This window comes from Myotis yumanensis, unplaced genomic scaffold (genome assembly GCF_028538775.1).
Source record: "Myotis yumanensis isolate MYYU_CA2020_CCGP unplaced genomic scaffold, mMyoYum1.0.hap1 SCAF_6, whole genome shotgun sequence".
NCBI lineage: Eukaryota > Metazoa > Chordata > Mammalia > Chiroptera > Vespertilionidae > Myotis > Myotis yumanensis.
The window spans coordinates 17,592,789-17,614,176 of NW_027223757.1; the positions used below are offsets into that span (position 1 = coordinate 17,592,789).

The 21,388-nt window shown below is 38.6% G+C and overlaps 1 protein-coding gene across 1 annotated transcript in view; it reads left to right on the plus strand.

Moving 5' to 3' along the window:
- The window catches only part of RSPO3 (R-spondin 3), an 84,036-nt gene that overhangs the window by 41,399 nt on the left and 21,249 nt on the right, over positions 1 to 21,388 (plus strand). Inside the window, exon 4 of the mRNA XM_070419228.1 lies at positions 262 to 459. Coding sequence (XP_070275329.1) covers positions 262 to 459 — 198 coding nt within the window. The remainder of the gene's footprint in view (positions 1 to 261; positions 460 to 21,388) is intronic.

Consider the following 21,388-nt stretch of genomic DNA (forward strand, 5'->3'; position numbering starts at 1 on the left):
GTTAATCAAATCTAAAGTGAAAAGAAAACCTAATGCAAGAATGAATTTACCTGGTAATATGTGTATTAAAAAACTGAAAACAGTCTATTCCTGCCTCCCCCTTTCTCTTTGTTCTATCTTTGTCATCTTGCCCAACTCTGTTCTGCTGGATTTCTGCTCAGAATTTGGGCAAGTATTGATGGCAGCAAACCTTTTTGTTTATTTAACAATCGTGGGAATATTTGTGCGCCAGCTGACGCTGTTTCTGCTGTTCTGTTGCAGTGCACTGTGAGGCCAGTGAGTGGAGTGCTTGGAGTCCATGCACGAAGAAGGGGAAAACATGCGGCTTCAAAAGAGGGACTGAAACCCGGGTCCGAGAAATCACCCAGCATCCGTCAGCGAAGGGTAACCTGTGTCCCCCGACCAGTGAGACAAGAAAGTGTACAGTGCAAAGAAAGAAGTGTCAGAAGGGAGAACGAGGTACTAAAAGATATGCTTGTTTGCATCTTCATAATTTGATGGAAATTTCACTTTATTTCTTAGGACACATTTAGTATTACCATACATCTCTGAAGCCCTGAAATGTGTACTAACCAAAGAATGTGTGGGCTGTAAATTACAAAATATAGATGTGTAATTGTGGGGTTTTTTTACATGGAGCTGAGAGCAGAACTTTAAACTGCTCTAGAGGTGTGCTCACTGACTCCTGATGAAGGAGGCTGCATCATGGGAATTTAGGCCTATTTGGGAGGAGGCGTGGATTCTCTTTCTTCTACTCCACCTGCCTGCTGCCTAGAAAATTTTGGGGGAGCCTCATAACCAGAAGGTATAATACCATGCGGTATAAGATCACGGTGAAGAGACACCAGAAAATAAACATATTCCTTTGTTCGTTGCCTACAAACCAAAGATGTACAGTTAGGATGTAAGCTTTTGTAGCTAACATATTTTAAAGGTTACTTAGGATTTTTAAAATATTTAAATATATGTTTTTTTAAAATATTTTTTTATTGATTTTAGCGAGAGGAAGGGAGAGAGATAGAGAGCTAGAAACATCTATGAGAGAGAAACATCGATCAGCTGTCTCCTATTGGGGATGGAGCCTGAAACCCGGGCATGTGCCTTGACCGGGAATGGAACCCTGACCTCCTGGTTCATGGGCTGACGTTCAACCACTGAGCCACCCAAACCGGGCTAAATGTATATATGTTTTTAATATTGACTTTACCTTTGAGGTAAAGAACCAAGCCATATTTTATAAATATAATACCAACATTAATGACATGTTATCCTCCAGATTTTATACATAGTCTGCTAACTTTATATAACAGATTACAGAATCTTAATGATCAGTGTTCAATAACTCTGTGTCAGAGCTTGTTCTGAAGTCTTATGATTACCAAGGAGAAATATACTATTTCATATGATGTTTTAAGGTGATTAAATACATATTGGTCTTTAAAGTTTAATTTTTTTCATCTTTCTCACTAATGTCTTCAGCACCAGTGTCTGCCAATATGTTACATAGCTTTATATAACTACTAGAGGCCCGATGTACAAATTCATGCATGGGTGGGGTCCCTCAGTGTGGCCTGGGGGATTGGGCCGAAACTGGCAGTTCAATGCCACCTGCCACTCCTGCCTGCTGCTCCTGCTCATCCTGGCCCCCCTGTGCCTGCCATAGGCTCATGCCCAGTCAGTCCTGATTGGGAGAGGCTTGCACTCGCCAGCCATGAGCTCTGCATCTGGCACCATCTGCAGGGGGGTGGAGGGGAGCCAGGACCCAATCCACCCTCCAGGTGGGCAGTGGGATGCCTTTGCCAACCTGGGATCCAGATCCCTCCCCTTGACATTCACGCCGGTTGTCAGGCTGCTTTTATATCTTTCTTCCTTGCGGAGCGTCTAGAAAGGGAAAGTAGCCATGGTGTTGGAGGACAAGGATGCTGTCGGATCTTGCCAGTGGCGCCAGTCTGTCGGTGCCTGGCCCGTTCTTGGGAGATTGGAACTGCAGGACTACTGAGGGAGTAAGTGGCTGCTGCCGGGCTGGTGGGCCGCAGGGACAGGACTGCCAGCTGAGCAGCACTCCCACTGTGGGTGCGCACTGACCACCAGGAGGCAGCTCCTGCATTGAGTGTCTGCCCCCTGGTGATCAGTAGACCAGTTGTTTGGTTGTTCTGTCCTAATGGTCGCTTAGGCTTTTATATATATAGATTGGTAGTTATCTGTTAAGTCAATAAATCATCCCTTCAATTAACTGTCAAATGAAAATAGTTTAGCTGCCTCTGTAATTGAACTTCCTTTGCTTATTTCACTCATTCATTCATTCATTCATTCAATATCATTTTATTGAATTTTTATTTTATGGTCATACACAATTTTAAGCCCTGGAGATTTACAACTGAATAGGGTAAATTTTCTATCCTGAAGGTTCACTCAGAATCCTATGGAGTGTTAAGATGTTTAAACAGATAATCACAATATCCTATATTAGGGAAGATTATATGTGTGTGAACAAGTCCAATGGGAACACAGAGGAGGGTGCTGAGCAAACCTGAATATTGCTCATCTAAGGCAGAACTTGGGTCACCTGTACTTTGCAATGTCTTTCACTATCCCAAATGCACCAGCAATCATCAGAATGTATAAAGCTACTGTCATTAGTAATCAAGTAGTTAATATGATAAAATTATTGAAGACATGAATTATTTTAAAGGGATCTTCAAGCTTTTGCAAATTTGTAAGATTAAAATTAGGTTTTGATTAAAATTAGGTTTAAGGAATGAAAGTTGGCTAGTGAAAAAGGTCTTTCTGGCATTAGTTACCAATTAATTTAAAACATCTTAGATTTTAAAAGTTGAATTTGGAAACCAAATATTTCATCACTCTACTTGTTGTTAAGCTCCCATAGCCATACATTTACTTATGTTTACTAAATTTTCTTGAAATTTAATGACTTACAGGTGGTCTTCACTCATACTAGGCTTTCCACAAAGATTCTACACTGCTAATAAGTATTCAGTATACTTGTCTTTTCAAATATAAGTGAAAAAAAATCTCATCTAATAGAAAAAGTAAATTATGGTACTAATTTCATTGTATTTCTTTACTTGAGAATGTGGTCTTCTAATATATTTTTCTGGCACTTGACTTGAAACATTAACATTAAAAATGTCAGTCATTAAAACTAAGAATGGATAAGACAAATAATGTCACAAGAAGTTTAAAAATAGTAACCTGTGCTATAAGCTTGGCTTAAAAGTTTCTTTTCTGGTCTTTTTTTCTTCCCTCTGATAGGATATGGTAACATTTCATATTACAGAGGAACTTTATACAACCATAAAAATGTATGTGTTTATTACTTTTCAAATTTCATAATACACAGACAACCAAGTATGAAATATGGATAGCATTTGTGATTAAATACCAGATTCAGTTCCAGTTTTATTAATCTTCATACATCTTTTTATGTCTGTCAAATATTTTTCTCAAGTAGCCTAAAAGTTTAAGATAGAAAGGAAACAAGTTATTTCTTAATTCATTACTTCTCTAACCTAACATTTATCTTATATTGTTTTAATGGTAACTTATCAAATATCCTATTGAACATGGAGAAACCAAATAGAAAAGTATTTATGAACTCTAGGTAGACCACTATACCACATCAAAATAACATTACCCAGAGTACTCTCACTTAGGCTCTGAGATTATATATATATCTATATATACACTAGAGGCCTGGTACACAAAAATTTGTGCACTGGCGGGGGCGGGGAAGTGTCCCTCAGCCCGACCTGTACCCTCTCACAGTCTGAGACCCCTTGGGAGATAACCACCTGCTGGCTTGGGCCCGCTCCCCGGGTGGCAGATGGCAGGCTCAGATGGCGGCGGGGCGGGGCGGCCAATGGCGCCACCCCGCCCCGCCGCCCCAGGTTGCACACAGGCATCCCAGATGGGGGCAGGCAGCGGGGGGGGGGGGGGGGGGGCGGATTGCGCCGCCCCACCCTACCTATAGTATGCAAATTTAACAGCCATCTTTGTTAGGTTAATTTGCATACTCTCCTGATTGGCTGATGGGCATAGCAAATGTACGGTCAATTAGCATCTTTGTCTTTTATTAGTGTAGATAATGAATACAATAAAGTGATAAAGACATGATTTCTCCTACCACTCTTAAATACTTATAGATTCATAAAAGAAGATCTTTTCAGTTCATGACTGGAGCATTTCTGGGGAGTAAGCTAAAAGATAAGACTCTTTAAAATAAATTTAGCCTGAAAACCTTGTATTTAAACTTAAATCTATCATCCCCACCTAAGAGGTTAACAATAGACAGAGGTAGATAAGCCATTTTTGGAAAAGGTGTGGAGCATGTGTTCAGGATTTTTCTGTTGGGCCGTGATTGCCAAAGGCAAGGTCTCCAGGGAAGAATGATAAGATCCAGAAATGACTTTTCAAAATGCACACAAAGAAACTGAATAGAAGGAACTAGGTTTCAGTAACAGGATGGATTATTCTAGTTGTGAGATGCATATACATATATATTTGAAAAATTGTTTGCGAATAATACACACATACACATTTTTCTTTACTAATATTTTTCTCATGCTTAGAATGGTCATAGTAAATGAATCTATGAAGGAAAATGTAATATCTCTAGCCCCAAATCTGAATTTTTATCTGATGTACTTTTTTGTTTGTACCCTTTAAAATTATTTTCCTTTACCTGACATGCTACCTTTAACTTTTCCATCAATTACCAGCTTTAATAAGTTATAACCATTGCAATAGTTTCTACCTTGAGCTATCTCAATTAAATTATATATCTAAAATGTCAAAGATATATAACATATTTTAAGAGATTATAAAGTCTAACACATATAGACTATCATATATGCATTAAAACAATATATTGAAACTAGAGACCCAGTGCATGAATTCGTGCACAGGTGGGGTCCGGCTGGCCTGCTCCAATGGGGAACCATTGGGCTGGGCCAGCAGGGGAGAGGGCCTATGGGTGGTTGGTCAGCTGGCCCCACTCCTGATCTGGTTGTTAGGGGCCGATCGGGGGCTGGGTTGGCCAGGGATGGGGCGCCTGTTTGGAGCCCGGATCAGGCTGGTTGGCTGCCTCAGTGTGCACCATAGCTACAAGTCATTCCGGTTGTTCTGGTTGTTCTGCCGTTCTGGTCGCTGGGCTTTTATATATATAGACAGAAATAAACAAGGAGAAAATGCACTTTCAATGGTTGTCAACTTATACTTATTGACTCCTTTGATTTACTTGGTGTAACCATCTTAGATAGATAAAGGGAAGTGAAACAGGACAATGCAATATACGTGTGCCTGTATTTGAGGCAAAAGGATAATTTTTGTGTGTATATAGGGGTGGGCATAGGAAGACCAAACATGTTTATTAATTTGCACATCCTTTAACTGACTGAAGAAAATTTCCTATAGACATGGGGTTTTCAGGCAATTAGAAAAGAATAAAAGAAATTTTGTTCCTTGCCTAATTGCATGGAGAGCATACTAATTCATTGCATGCAATGCATGATAGAAATGGAGGAGAAGAGTAAGTCACAGAAGAAATAGGGTTGCCTCTACTTTCTTGGTGTCAAAAAGAAACACCATTCTTCCCACCAGAGAGAGAGAACAGGAATCCATTAAAACAAAAATAAATAAAATATCCAGAGACATTTCCAGGGAAATAACAGTGTGGGGATGATTGCATTATTTGATCATATTGCAGGTTGCCTTATGTGCCTTTCCCAAATTAAAGGTAACGTAGCAAAATCTAATAGGTTTTACACAAAAGAAACGTGTTATATGTTAACTTACAAATCGCTATTACTACTTCAAATACCACTATTATATATGCATTGTGTTTATCGTGAGCACTATATTTAAAATTACAGCAAAAATAGTTTTTAAAAAATCAAGCAAATAAAAAGTGAGTCTGCTTGGTTCCTAGGTACCCTCCTCAGTTCGTTAGTTTACTTCCTAAAAGCTTTATAACAATGATTCCAGTGGTGAGTGGTTGCATTTTCTACAAAAAGTATTTATATTAAATATTTTTTTCAAATTCAAAACAATATATTTAGCCAATATTTTCTGAACAGTTTTCAAAATCCCAATCAATGGATTGGTTAGCTCAAAATCGCAGGATGCCAACTGGCTTAGAGTATGTGCATGATGTCCTCTCCCCACCTGTGCTCCATGGAGGAAGACCAGCTGGCCGGCGGCTCATCCTGTTTAAGCACTGGAGGGTGGGACCTGTCTACTCCTCCCTACACCCAATCGGTGGACTAGCTCTTTGCCATACGTCAGAGAACATGTGAAAAAGTGCAGAGCTGAGACGATAATGGCTTTAGAGACTGTGGTTCTCCACCTGCATGATTTTGCTCCCCAGGGGACATTTCTGATTATCACAACCTGGAGGAAGGGAATGCTATCAGCAGGTAACGGTAAAGACTGGGATGCTGCTAAAAACCCTACATGCACAGGACAGCCCCTACACAACAAAAATTAGCTGCTGGTGACAAGGAGGAGAAGCTCAACAATCTGTCTTTGACATCCCTCCTTGGGTTCTAGTCAGTTCCTACCCCAGTGGGTTTGTTCAGATTCTGGGGAGGGCCTGTTGCCACCAACGAAAACCTGCACATGCTCTGAAGCTTTGGTAACAAGGACAAGATGGTAGAACAGAAGGGAAATCCCGCCCCCCTCCCTCCCCAAGTTAATATAAAAATAATAAACCAATTTTATTAAAAAATTAATGTTCTTTTCATTTAAAATATTTCAGTGTCACATGAAAATGTTCAGCTATGTTAAAACCTCCAAGAGAGGTAGTCCCTTGCAGTAAATAACACCTTTTGCTCTCAGAGAGATGTGCCCTAATATAAATGTATGTACCTCCTCCTAAAGGCTACTTTGCAATCCCCTTGTATGTTCTTAAGTGTGTCAATCTTAAAGAAAAAACTCAGCTAAAAATAAGAAACTTTTTGTTTCATGCCTTGCAACCCTAGGTACTATACCATTTTTAAAAATTCCACCATCAGTTATCTCTTTATAATTAATACTGAATTCATATTACCCCATTTTTTGTAGGCTACCTAAGATTTGGTGGACATCATTCACAGTGGTCAAAATTTATGGTGGGAAATACTCGTGTTACCATTATCCATGCAGTCCGCTCCTTGCTATGGTGACAGAATAACCATTTATAGTTCTCTCTGTTGTGTTGATATGTACCTCAGCATCCCTATTCTAAAACCATCTTTATCATAAATTATCCAGACAAAAGATTTTTTGTGATGTTTATAAATTTCTAAGGTTTTTCGACGTAACACACGTGGGTCAGTTTATTAAATACAATAGTAGCTGTAGTACACAAAGCATTCTTCAGCCCCTGAGCAAACAATGATTTTGCCACTGTTTAGATTCTGTGCGTGAAGTGAAGTTGTTCAGTGAGCCTTTGCTGTATAACAAATGATCCCAAAACCTAGAGGCTCAAAACAACAATAACAATAAATGTGAATGAGCAATTGAAGCTGAGGTCCCCTGTGCAGTTCCCTCTGGGCTCCCTCATGTGGTTGGCTGGCTGAGGACTAAGGAAAGTGGGCTATGTTTCTATCATTATCAAAGTGGCTAGGGGTTCTACAAGGTTTAAAAAGGGAGAGGAAAAACAGTTCCTCTTGAAGAGGGTCTGGGGGGATAAATGCAATGCAAGGAGACTTGACTTGGGGGGTGAACACACAATACAATGTACAGATGATGTACTGTGGAATTGTACAGCTGAAACCTATGTAATTTTATTTTTTTATTTTTTAAATATATTTTATTGTTTTTTTTACAGTGAGGAAGGGAGAGGGATAGAGAGTTGGAAACATTGATGAGAGAGAAACATTGATGAGCTGCCTCCTGCACACTCCCTACTGGGTATGTGCCCGCAACCAAGGTACATGCACTTGACCGGAATCGAACCTGGGACCCTTGAGTCCGCAGGCCGACGCTCTATCCCCTGAGCCAAACCGGTTAGGGCATGAAACCTATGTAATTTTATTAGCCAATATCACCCCAATAAATTCATTAAAAAGGTAAAAAAATAATAATAAAATAATAAAACAATGAACCCATAATGAGAAGGCAAGGGGTGTGTGTGTGTGTGTGTGTGTGTGTGTGTGTGTGTGAAAATAAACAAACGGTAGAAGGGACTGAATTGAGGATTAGATGGAAAGAGAAATACATATGGAAAAGAACAGAAACATGGTAGATTAAGAGGTTTTGAAGAATTTGCCATTTATACCCATTCTGCCCATGTTAATAATAATAGCCTATTGGTGCCAGACACTGCTAGAAATTTTATGTTTGGATTAGTCCATCAGTAAAAAATATACCTCATTCTATTTGGAGTCTGCTTTGACAGCAATGTATAAGGATTACACCATTTGAGTGGTTCATTTCCGTTCGTGGTGCTAAATATATTTTAATGTAAACAAGTTTGAGAATGTTTTTGCTTCAATGATATCACAGAATTTAATTATAACCTGGTTGCATTTGTTTGGTCACACCTCTTGGGAGGCCTAAGGACAAGGTATCCAGTCCTTTTTGCCAGGCTGTAACAATCTACAAAGTTGGTCTGTAACGCTCCTATGAAGAAGTTGCTGGAGTAGATAAAAGGAGAACACGATAATGATCTATGGAAAGAATCATTCTTTTGTGCCTTCAAATGTGGGCTGTCTTCTCTGCCAAAGAGGTTTCAGCAACAGCAGCAGTTTCAAGGGGTGACTGTATTAGGGAGGTAGGAAAGAGGACAGGCGCATGAAAGGAGGAAGTGTCTTTTTGCTGGAGAAATGTTTACTTTGTAATTAGCAAAGGACAAGAAGGCCCTTTTGGAAACTATACTTGGGGGTCCAAAATTTAAATTTATGCTGATGCTCTCCCAGCCTCTCTCTAGGGAACCCTCCTAATTGGCAGGGATCTCAGCTGGCTGGAACAGGCTGCAAAGGAAGCCAAGGTCTTGGGGTCATTTCTCCGAAGAGCCCGTTAACTCAGCTCTGTTCCACAGCCACAAGCTGTATCTTTAACCCTACTTAACCATCTTGAAAACATACATCAGTACATCAACATGGTGGTCACACACCCACAAAAAATACATATATTCACCTTGAGACCAAAACAGAAAGTATACAGAGACATTCCATTTTTGCCAGCATAAACAAATGTTTCTGTAAATGTCTTAGCAAACTCTAATGAAGACCTCAGCCACTCCTGGAGCAAACTTCGAAGATAAAAACTATCCACACAGGTATATGTTACAAGTGCGCCAATCATCGATGCTCATGACCTTGTGTGCTGACATAGACCGCGATGCCAACATCTGAAATATAAGATTCAGAGTGGCAGGGACTTTGTTTTTGTTTGTCTCTTTTGCTCATTTGATATCCTAGACACCTAAGAGTGTCTAGCACATGACTGGTGCTCTAATAACTATTTGTGAAGTGTATGAAGGTATCGTGGCCTGGCCTTTTATTTATTACTAGAGGCCCGATGCACGAAATTTGTGCAAGAGTAGGCCTTCCTTCCCCCGGCTGCCGGCACCGGCTTCCCTCCAGCAGCTCGCAGGTACCCGGGACCCAGGCTTCCCTCCAGCAGATCGCAGGCATCCAGGACCCGGGCTTCCCTTGCAACCCCAGCTTCATCTGGAAGGACGTCTGGAAGGATGTCTGGTCTAATTAGCATATGTATGCTTCTGCCCTTTACAAATTGGAAAATACAATAGAAATAATCTCTTACACAACATCTTCATGAACCATGGAGTGTGTTTTTACAAAGGAAGAAAGTAAGAGTCCTACTCCTTTTAACTGTTGTCTACAGCACCTCACTTTTCATGTCCTAAATGGAAATGCTTTTTTTAAATAATTTTTTAAAATATATTTTTATTGATTTCAGAGAGGAAGGGAGGAGAGAGAGATAAACATCAACAATGAGAGGCAATCATTGATCAGCTGCCTTTTTTCTGAACCCTCCCCCCGCCTCCCCAACCCTGTTGAGCTAGCCGGCAACCTGGCATTCGTTCTGACTGGGAATTCAACTGTGACCTCCTTGGTTCATAGCCACACCGGCCAGGTGCTTGTTTTTATAATTTTTATTTGTCTTTTAGTTTTCTCTTCAAATACGTGTAATTATTGCTTGAACAGAAAAACAATATATCAGTAGTTATCCCCCGTTGATAACCCCTTTTCACAAAGCTCACCGTTAACCCCCCTTTGTATTCATCAGACATTTTAGTTGAAAATGACAGATTTCAAATTACCTTAAACCAAAAGCAAACTATTGGCTTTAGGCACAGCTTGCTCTGAGGGCTTAAACAATATCACTTGGCTCTTTCTCACCATTTCAACTCATCCTGCCCCTGTTTCTCATTGTTTATTGGCCTGCTTCTTCCTGCTGCAGAGAGCTTTTCCCCTACACTCAGGGGAAAGCCGGCTCTCGGCAGCCCTAAGACTACATCCACATTGCTCTCAATCCAAAAGAATGGCTCTCTCTCTCTTTCAGTGTTCACTCACCCAATCTCATGAATGGACTCAAATGGACTCTGCTGGAATCACATGTCCACCCCTGAAGGAGTCACTCAGGCAGGAGGACTGAGCTAGTGTCATTGGTCTGCCTGTGCTGCATGTCCATTATTAAAGCCAAGGAACACGTGGGCCACTTTGAGTGGCAAGTCTTTGTAGAAACAAGGGGGCTAGGCTGACAAACAGCAGTTGCAAAAAATGACCTTCTAAAAAAAAATTCAAATTTTACAAAATACAGAAGCTTATACTTTTTTATAAGGTAATCCTACCCTATATTACATATGGAAAAACATTTAAGTGAGGAGGAATAACTAAAGTTTTCTCCATCTATATTAGACTAGAGAGGCCTGTATAGCTTAATGCTAATGATGTTTTAATCTGTGTGTTTTCCCCTGATTTCTGTGGTTTGCTAGAAACATTTTTATGTGAGTAAACTGGCTCTGAAATGAATAGGAAAATAACCCACTGCTCATGTGAGTGGTTTCTGGGGTTGATTTGTGCAAGCTTAAGTAAAGGCATGTCCATTTCCATTTCTAGCTGCTGAGTGTTCTGTGTGAAATGTACCAGTGTGGGTAATGACCTTTTGCTTGATTATGAACCCGGCCACTGGAACGTTAAAATTAACTCAAACCTAATTACTGAACTCTTATGTTTATACTGTGTATACACCACCCGGTCATAACTCTAGCCTCTGTGAGCCCAGGCTGCCATAATTGAGAAATTTGCCTTGTGAAGGGTTGTTTTGTTTATTTGTTGTTTCTGCTGGAAAAGCCTGCTTTTCTTATTTTCGCAAAGAATCAGATTTAGGAAAGAGGTTCTGAACAGAGTCCAATTACATTTTCTATCTCAATGCAAAACACGTGCATTTTAAATGAGATATTCCTTTTACTTTTGCATCACATGAAATCTAGAAGTTTAGAAGCACAGTGCCACTTATTTTTTACTGACGTTTTACAAAATGTCACATTTTTTTGGCAAGAAAATGTCAACATACCAAATTCACACTTGGGAAATATGAATAATTGCTGATTCCAAAAATAAGACAGACATAGACATGTATGCACGCTTAGAATTGGCAGTTAACATCTAATTAATTGCAAAGGATCAGCAATTACCATCTGATTTATTTCAATCTTATTACTCTATTTACAGAAATAATAACCAAGTTTTCCATAATGTAATTAGTAGAATGCTAATATGCTAATTATTCTTATGGACTATGGACATGTGATAGTGAAATATCCCTTAGAATAGTAAGTACTCACTGTAAACATCTGATGTAACACATACCTGCTTTCCATGAAACACCAAAATCATAAAATAATTTGGTTTTGTTTCAAATTTGTTTGTTCCAATAACTGAAACACAGTTTACTAAGTATTTCATAGGAATTGTGGTGGATTCACACTTACTCAGTGTGTCAAATTCTGCTTTGAAATGTTCGGGAGAAGGGAGTTTTATGTGTAATTTCTCTTAGCCCGTGTGTCCCTCTTCCTACTGTGGATCCTGCCTTGTCATCTTTTCCTGCCCTGCCTGCAGGTTTCCTCAATTTTCAAAGAATTATCTGCTCATGGCCTCATTGTTTCTTTTTGTGTTTTTCTGTTTTGTTTGTTTGTTTGTTTTTGTTTGTTTGTTTTCATGTTTAATCTTTGCAGCATCAGTTTGGTGAAGTAAAAACGTGCTGAAATCGTTTGAAAGGCAGAGCCATCTCAGTTCAACTCCCCGGCTAGCTGTTCGTTTCTTTGTTTCGTTTTTACGAAAGCATTATTTTTAGTATCAATAACGACAAACCTGGATAGTAACTTTTCTCCTGGCTTTGTTCTTATTACTGTAATAAAAGTCTCTATAATGTTCATAAGCTGACGCAGTCACTTTCTATCAGAGGTAAAAGAGTTGATATTTCATAGTATTTAGAATACAGGCTCTGGAACCACATACCTGTTTTTAAATCTCACTGGTGCTTCTAACAAGTGCTATGAATTTAAGCAAATGACTGGCCTTTGCATGCCCTGTTTTCCTGGGGATGACAACAGTTACTGCGAGGCGTTATGTAGTGAGGAGTTGCTGCGTGTGTATAAAACTCTTAGACTTGTGTCTGGCACATGGTAAGCATCCAGTAATTGTGAGATTTAATATAAAATGGAGTCCCAAACACTGGGTGGATAAATAAAAGGATGTGCACATTTTAAATATTAATGTATTCTGTCAGATTACTTTCCAAAAAAGTTTTGACAGTTCACATTTGTGGTGTATCAGAATTGCCTGCTTTCTTATATATTTGCCAGTTTTTAAACTCTTCCCAATCTGATGAATTAGCAATAGTATCCTATTGTTTTGTTATTGGCATTTTCCTGCCTACCAGTAAGGCCAATAATGTATTAGTTACTTGGATTTCTATAGGATAGCTATTTATATGCTTTTCCAATTTTTCTATTAAGCAATTTTATGTGTACATATGATGTTCCTTACATAGAAGATACCTTGCCTTGTATCTTTTTGCCTCTGCCAATGTAATTAAGAGGAGATGTGTGTTAGGACTAATCTTATATTTCTTGTATAGCAATAGCAACACATGAAACATCAAAATGAGAGCGTCAAAAGGGATCTTAGAGATGCATAGTTCACCCATCCCTATTTTGTGTGTTGTTGTTGTTTTTGTTTGTTTTTTGGTAATAAATGACACCACTACCTAAGGAGATTAAATGACTTTGCCCAAGTGACCTTGTCCCAATCCTGGTGCATTGCAGTTTCCACGATATCATGCTGCTTTATGGACACGATATTTCCTGTACTATTGTTTGATCACCTTCCATTAACAACTATGGTTATGTTGCTAATTCTATTTGTGGAACTACACAGATATGTAATAATGCATCACCATGCTGACTTTAGCGGCTTTCTCCTCTTTTGAATCCCTCTTTTCACCCCTATTTTTAAACACTGAAGGGAGCCACCTGCTTAAGCAATCCTTTGATGCTGCAATGGAAGAGAGACTGTCTCCCTTCAATGAACTAGGTCTTTCTCAGTGAGTTTGCTCCTGTGGCGCAGGGCCAGGTATTCTGGAAAGCAGATTGAGCTTTAAGTGAAGAGAGTTCTACCTGAAAAGGTGATCTGGTAAGGGCACCAAAAAAGGGAGACCAAAAAAGAAGACAGGCAGGAGATTTCTTATGGAGACAAGAGCAGCCTTTTTAATAGGCATTACCTGAGTCTTGCTTTGCTCCTGGTAATACATTACTGGGCTATCTACAGATGCTTACAAGATGAGAAGAGTGGATCAGAAAAGTCATTTTTAAATGAGTTTTAGTAACAGAACCCTTTTCTTTATTGAAATCTTATGCAGAGCCTAATATATAAAATAGGTAAAAATAGAAGTTGTTGGGGAGAAATTGGAACCTTTGTGCATGATTGTTGGGAATGTACAATGGTGGAGCCGCTTTGGAAAACAGCGTGATGTTTCTGCAAAGAATTAAAAATAGAATTACCACATAATCCACCAATTCCACAACTAGTAATATACCCAAAATGATTGAAAGCAAAATGGTCTCAAAAAGATATTTGTATACCCACATTCACAGCAGCGTTATTAACAATAGTCAAAAGGAGGACACAACCCAAGTGTCCATTGATAACATTTATTTATCCAGGTAAATGAAGAAACAAAATGTGTATATATGCTATGGAATATTATTCAGCTTTAAAAAGGAAAAAAAATATGTGTCACATGTTATAACATGGATAAACCCTAAAAATGTGATGCTAAATGAGCTAAGCCAGTCACCAAAAGGCAAATACTGTATGACTACAGTTATATGAGATACATAGAGTAGTCAAATTCATTAGAGATAGACAATAGAATGGTGGTTGCCAGAAGCTGAGGGGAGGAGGGAATTGGGACTTATTTAATAGGTACAGAGTTTCAGTTTTACGAGACAAAAATATTTGAGGAGATGGATAGTGCTGATGGTTGCACAACAGTGTGAATGTACCTAATTCTGATGATTTGTGCACTTACATGTGATTAAAGTGGTAAGTTTTATGTTATGTGCATTTTACCGCACTTCAAAATAATTTTAAAAATATAAGTGCTTGTATTAAAGTAAGGCCTGACTCACCAATAGCTCTGAGCTAGAGTACTCTCTATGAAAACGTTAAAGAAGATGGTTTAGCCCAGCCGATGTGGCTCAGTGGTTGAATGTCAACCCATGCACCAAGAGGCCCCCGGGTTTGATTCCCGTTCAAGGGCTCAATCCCCAGTAGGGGGTGTGTGATAGATGTTTCTCTCTCTTTCTCCATCTTCCTTCCTCTCTCTCCCTAAAAACAGAAAAATCAATTAAAACATATCTTTTAAAAAGAAGATGGTTTATAAAATCTCTTTTATGTTTCCCAATTAGATTCAGATAAAACCTGAACTTAATATTCCTATAAACCCTTTACTACAGTAAAGTACAATATGTTTTTCTTAAGAATATTGCTTGAATCTCAAGAGATGTATCTGTGTGCCCCCTAAGGCATCATCCAGAGTTTTTGTCAGGTGTCATCGTGTATATTATGCTGCAGCTGAGGGATGTTCAGGGTGACAAGAACTAAGGAGCTGTGAACACTAGTTCTCTAGGGATGCATTAACGTGCTGGGCTTTGTTCCTTTCTTGGTTTTCTCCTCAAATTTGTACTCACTTATACTAATTTATGGAAATGTCGCTTCAACACTTGTCGTCTGTAGCAGCAACTCTATGGAAAAGAGACACGAAATTTTGTAACATTTCTAATACATACACTGTACACGTAACCTTGAACTTGTAGTTATGTTTAATGTATGACACCATGTAATTTTGAAGAACATCATTCATTGTTATTTTGTCCCACCTAACACCTGACGCAACGCTTTTTTTTCAGGATTTCTGTCGTTTCTGTCTCCTTTTTTGATTGCTAAATGCATAATCTGAAATACTATGCTGCAAACCAGCCTTAACTTGGCTAGGAGCTTAGAAGAAGTACTCTGAGCACTTTTTATATAAACTCTAAGGAGGTCAGATTTAGAAAAATCTCAGCTGCTATACTTGGATCCCATGAGTCACTGACCATTTATAATTAATATTAATAAATGGCAGATGACAGATGTTTATTGCTTAACTAAAAATGTGTGTGCAATACTAAATTAAAAAAAAAAAGAAGTTAGTTTAAGACCCAAAGGGCTTAAATATATGTATTTGGAGTAATGAAAATAATAAAACCACCAATATGTGATCCAGAATCCTCGAACTGCAAGCACCACAGTTTCATTGGAAACATAAAAGTATTTTCAATTCATCATATTAAACATGGGATTGCCAGGAAAATCTATCCCTTTAAATTAAAATGCCTCTTTTACAAGCCTAGATTTCTCTACAAAGGAGGCTTATGAATCATTAATATGCTCTTAACTATTGATCTCACAGTCTAAAACTAAACTGTTTAGCATGTATGGCTGTTATAATCAGAAAATTTTAAAATATAGTACCCAAATCCTGAGTTGGTTTAAATTTTAACATTCCATGGATTCCCACTAAATAGTATACAACTGGAAGGGGATTTATTCACCTCTGGACACTAAGGAGTTAGGACACGGTAGTTTAGTTACATAGATGTATTATTTTTGGAACCTGATAAGATGATTAAGTTGAAGATTAAGGTAACTTCTAGTTATTGAAGAAGTAAAAATGGTTTTCTAGGGGACCCAAAATCATCTTACAAAAAGCCAAAAGACAGGAAAATAATTTGCTTGGGTTGTATGTCCTTTCTCAACGTCAATAACCATATCCATTGACATCAATTCTTTCCAAATATGGTTTGGCTAAAGTGTGGCAAGTTGCATATTTATCTCGTGTAGTCCTTTAAATATTCTGGGCATCTGGGCATTGCTGTTACCGACTCCATTTTAAAAATGAGGAAACTGAGGCATTGAGTGTGAGTAACCAGGACTAGAACCTGGGTCTTTTGTCTATTAGCCCAGCCTTCTTCCCATGCTGTTTCTTTCAACACTTTGCCATATGACCATGCATTTCTATTTGTCTGACCTTTTCTAATTATACCCACTACACATGTGGTTGGCATTCGCCATTATTTCTTGTTATTGTCATTGTTGTTGCTGATAAAGTTGAGAATGTCCTTTTCCTACCACCGAATCTGCTAAGTCAGTGGTTCTCAACCTTCCTAATGCCGCGACCCTTTAATACAGTTCCTCATGTTGTGGTGACCCCCAATTTCGTTGTTAGAAATTGAACATAATTAAAGCATAGTGATTAATCACAAAAACAATATGTAATTATATATGTGTTTTCCGATGGTCTTAGGCAACCCCTGTGAAAGGTTGTTCAACCCCCAAAGGGGTCGCGACCCACAGGTTGAGAACCACTGTAAGTCTTTCTTTGTATTTTAATAACCATTCTGATCTTCAAAGAACAAACTTGAACTCAGTGAGCAAATTTAGCCAATGACACCTCCTTTTGCCTCAAATCACAAGGCAGTTTTAAAGCCAAATGGTTTTTCACAAATTGTCAACATCATACTCCAATGTGGTAAATGGTTATGTTCGCCGGCATCATCCTGTCCAAACAGAGACACTGTCCGTCCATGGAGTCAGTGACCTTCAGGCTCTAAGTGCTTTGTGCAATTTTCACAGGGTTGTGTTTGGATACGGATCCCAATAAAGAGCCTTGTTTGGCTTTTTAAGAGGTCATGAAAATTAATGCCCCTTCCAACTACCATAAAATAACATTGAAAACATAAAGATGAAATTCACTAAATAAAAAAAATGTATTTCAGAGGCTTAGCTTTTCGACTCGATTTATGAAGTACTGTATAGAGATGGTCTCCTAAGTGTCATGTGCACCAGTGGCTACGCCAGACAGAGCGAAGTTCCAGCCCCGGGAGGCTTCCAAGCCTGAAGCAAGCTGCACGTGGATGGAGTTCCAAGAGAGCACACAATGTGCGTGTGCGAACGAAGCAGATGCAGCGTGACTTTGGGTTTGTTCTCTGGGAACTCACGGCTATATGGAAAAAATCACATGCTGCTCTCAATTGCTGTGGACATCTGCTGAAGGCACGTGAGATGCAGCTAAGGCAACGATGCAAAATCCCTCCTCGAATATCCTAACTTAGAAACAAGGGAAACTGCTCACGGAATACGAGTTTCTTTCTGACATTATAAATGTACAGCATGCTCCTCCAAGGTGGCAAACAGAGGCTATTTGTTTTTCCAGAAGATGGGAGCATCTATTTTCTGGAGTAATATTATTAGATACCTATTGACAGCCTTTAGTTTGGGATGTCAAAGGCCGGCCTGTTTCTAACAGTGTATTTGCAATACCTTGCTCCTAGCAAAGGCTTCAAAATTTAAAGAGGCTTTTAAATATTTTTTGGGCATGAAATTGAGCTCACAAAATAATGGCAAGTTAGTCAGAAACACATGGATATGTTTCCTTTAAATTATATACAGATTTTTAGAATTAAGATGTGGTAAAACCAACTAGTAGTCTATTAAGCCTTCTAAAGCCACTTGAAACATAATTAATTTTTTTTCCAAATTCAAGGATGTTCTATTGGAAACAGAAAATTGGTGGCTGTCATTTTGGCATTGCCTGTGCATTTTACAAACACTAAATTTAGCCTCATTTTGGAATAGGGGATATGCTCCCATCAGGGTCAGAGCAAAAGGTGTGAAGAGAGCAAATGAAATGTGGGATGTTAAGAAATCAGGTGCCTCACTGCCACCATATTCTCTAGGACTGATAGAACGGAACATCTCCCTCAAAAAGTAAATATGTTGTACCACACAGCAATTAAAAATAATACACATGGAGTCAGCGAACTGGGAATATAATCACCAAGACTTTTTTTTTTAAAACAAAGACTGTTTCATGATCCATTTGTATTCATCCTCAGTTATACAATAGGTTTCCATTTGAAGTGCACAGTAAAATTTTCCTAAGCCAGTTTTTCAGGATGTCTGGCAGGAGTAGTGTTTAGATTTATGGAGAAGCTTTCTATCTTTGGGCAGCTTTACCTTAACTTTCTGAACCTTCCATAAAATCATGCGCGTGAGGAACACTTAGACTTCTTACATTTGTATCTCTGATTTAAACGCATGAAAATGTATTCAATTTTAAAACTTTCTAGTGAATAGATTTTATAGCACATTTATATATATAAAAGGCTAATATGCTAAGTGTCCAACCGTCTGACCTGTCACCATGATGTGCACTGACCACCAGGGGGCAGAGGCTTGACACAGGAGCTGCCGTGATGCACACAGGGAAATGACACTGCGGACCTGGCGTCCACAAAGCAACACTTGGCTTACCTCAAGTGGGACACAGGTCCCACCACCACCCCGGAGCGACACCCCACCAAATCACAGCCAACACTGCTGAGACCCCATGCAGCAAAATGTGGCCCATAGCCCAGCCCAGCCTGGAAACGGTGGCTGTGGGCATCCAGTAATGACATCACGTAGCAACGCCCAGCTTCCTCTCCCTAGCGACTACTAGCCTCCTTGCAGTTTCTTCAGCCCAGGAACACAACTTGCTTTATAGTCAGGTGCAGACATTTTACACTTTAACCAAATGTCTGTGAAGCGTTTTCTCGGGCTTCATCTCATTTGATCCTCACAGAAATCCTGGAGTAGGTAGATAGGAGACTCAGTGGAATTCTATTTTCTTTTCATTAGCTGGAAAATGGCTTAGTAACTTGACCCGACTGAAAAGAAGTAAGAAATGGTGGACATTGAAAATGATTTCAGGTTTTCTCACTGCACAGAATATAGTCAAACACTGCTACAGTTAAATATTTTACCCTTTGTTCTCCCTGCGTGATCTACAATAATAATCTGCTTCGTGTTGATATTTACTGCTGTGTTGCTAGCAATTACCTGAAGGAGAAGTTGGGGTGCTTCACTGGCTGGAAAAAGTTTAGCTAAGTCAGAAAGTAGGTCTAATTAAGGAAGTTTATTCTGTATCTATAAAAGACTAAGTTGACTCGCACATGCACGACACATATAAAGCTCTCGCTGGTGCCAATCACACGCATGTGTTTCAATCTATTATTGTTGATCGTGAATTTGGTTGACACTTCTATTATAGAGGAAGGGCGAATAGCGATATTAAAATATTTCTTCTAATTTATTTCCTTTTAATGTGCACAAATTCATGCACTGGGCCTCTAATTTTATATGGGAAAAAAAGGTGATTTTCCAGCTTTACTGAACTCACTCAATGTTCTCTTCATCATTCTCTTTATGTTCTAGAATCCATTTGTTCTCTAACTTATACATTTTCCCAGTATATATTTATTGATGTGTAGTTTTATTCCTATATTTGACCCTTAATGTCTCTTAGCTTCCAGTATGGCCACTTGTTTTGTTTTGTTTGTTTACCTAACTTAGAAAATACAGTTCCTCTCTGAAGATAAAGTCCAAAAGCACAGTGTTTAGATTTTGTTGTGTTGGGGGTGGGAGAATGCATCTTTTTTAATATTGAAAACCCAGATAATTCAAAGAAGTAAGAGCTCTGCTAGTCTGAATTACAAAATAAAGAATATATTAGAAAGACATACAATCCTGTTACTTTCTTCAATTGCATTTGGTTAAGGTGCCAAGTACAGATTGGTTAGGTGACTATTTCAGTTTTCAAACAATAGTGCCTGGTAACACTTTTTTTCATAAATGATATAAATTGCTGGAAAACTTTATACTTTTGGATAACTTAAAATACCTCTAAAAACAACTTTGTTTCAATTTTAAATCTACTTAAAAAATCCTTCTCCCTGATAATATTGCAAAGGTCAATTTTAGCATACTTATCATAATGCCTTCTCAAACATAGGTTCCAAATTTGTGGATTTATAGCCGATTTGTTTTTATTACTCAGCCCAACTTCTTCATTTCTTTACTGGTCTGTCTAAAAACTAGTAAGAATAGAGCTAGTATCAAAACCTGGATATCCTTAAAGACTGTATTCTTTAAGACTAGTTCACCAAATTTTCTAATACTGGTAAGCAAGAACACATTATATTGAATAAGGATATTGTTAACCACATTCTAAGATTCATCTTAAATTGTTTTATTATGAGCATTATGTATCTATCATAAAAAAAACACACTATTATTTTAAAACACTTGTGAAGTACCCATCTGAAAATGATATGCTGCTGGATGTTTTGTAATGTTAAGCAGATGCAGAGATAAATGCAAAAGCAAATTCCAGAGTATTTTTGTAGCCATGAAACCACCATAAAAAGAGGTTTGTGACCCCACTGTTACCTTAACATTGTCTTCAGCATTTCATATTTAATTACAGAAGATTACTCACCAATATAATAAATATAGATTTATGAGATACTTTAATGTTCTTAAAACAAATGAAAACCACCCAAGAGGAGCCTCACCAACCCTGAGGTTGTCCAGATTGCATTGGCGGAGAGTAAGTGGAAGATCACTCATCTCCAAGGGTCATGCAATCAATCTCAGAGTGGGAGTTAAAGCAATGACTAAGCAGAAAAGGAAGCTGAAGTACAAGACTGTTACAAAGGGGGTTGGCGCTCCAATGTCAAGGAACTTAATTTCCTTTTTTTGTGAATAGACCTAAAATATCACTTCTTACCATGATTTTCTTTGGGTCCTAAAACCCCACTTGTTTGGTCAGTTATTTTTTATGACTATTATTGATACAGTCAAACAGATAAAAAGAATACATTTTTAAAAGAGCACAGTGTATTTTAAGTTGGGTGGGGGGGGGTGGGCAGGCACTTTATGTTAGGAGTCACCAGAAAGTAGCTTTAAATGAATTTATGATAATCCACAGTTTG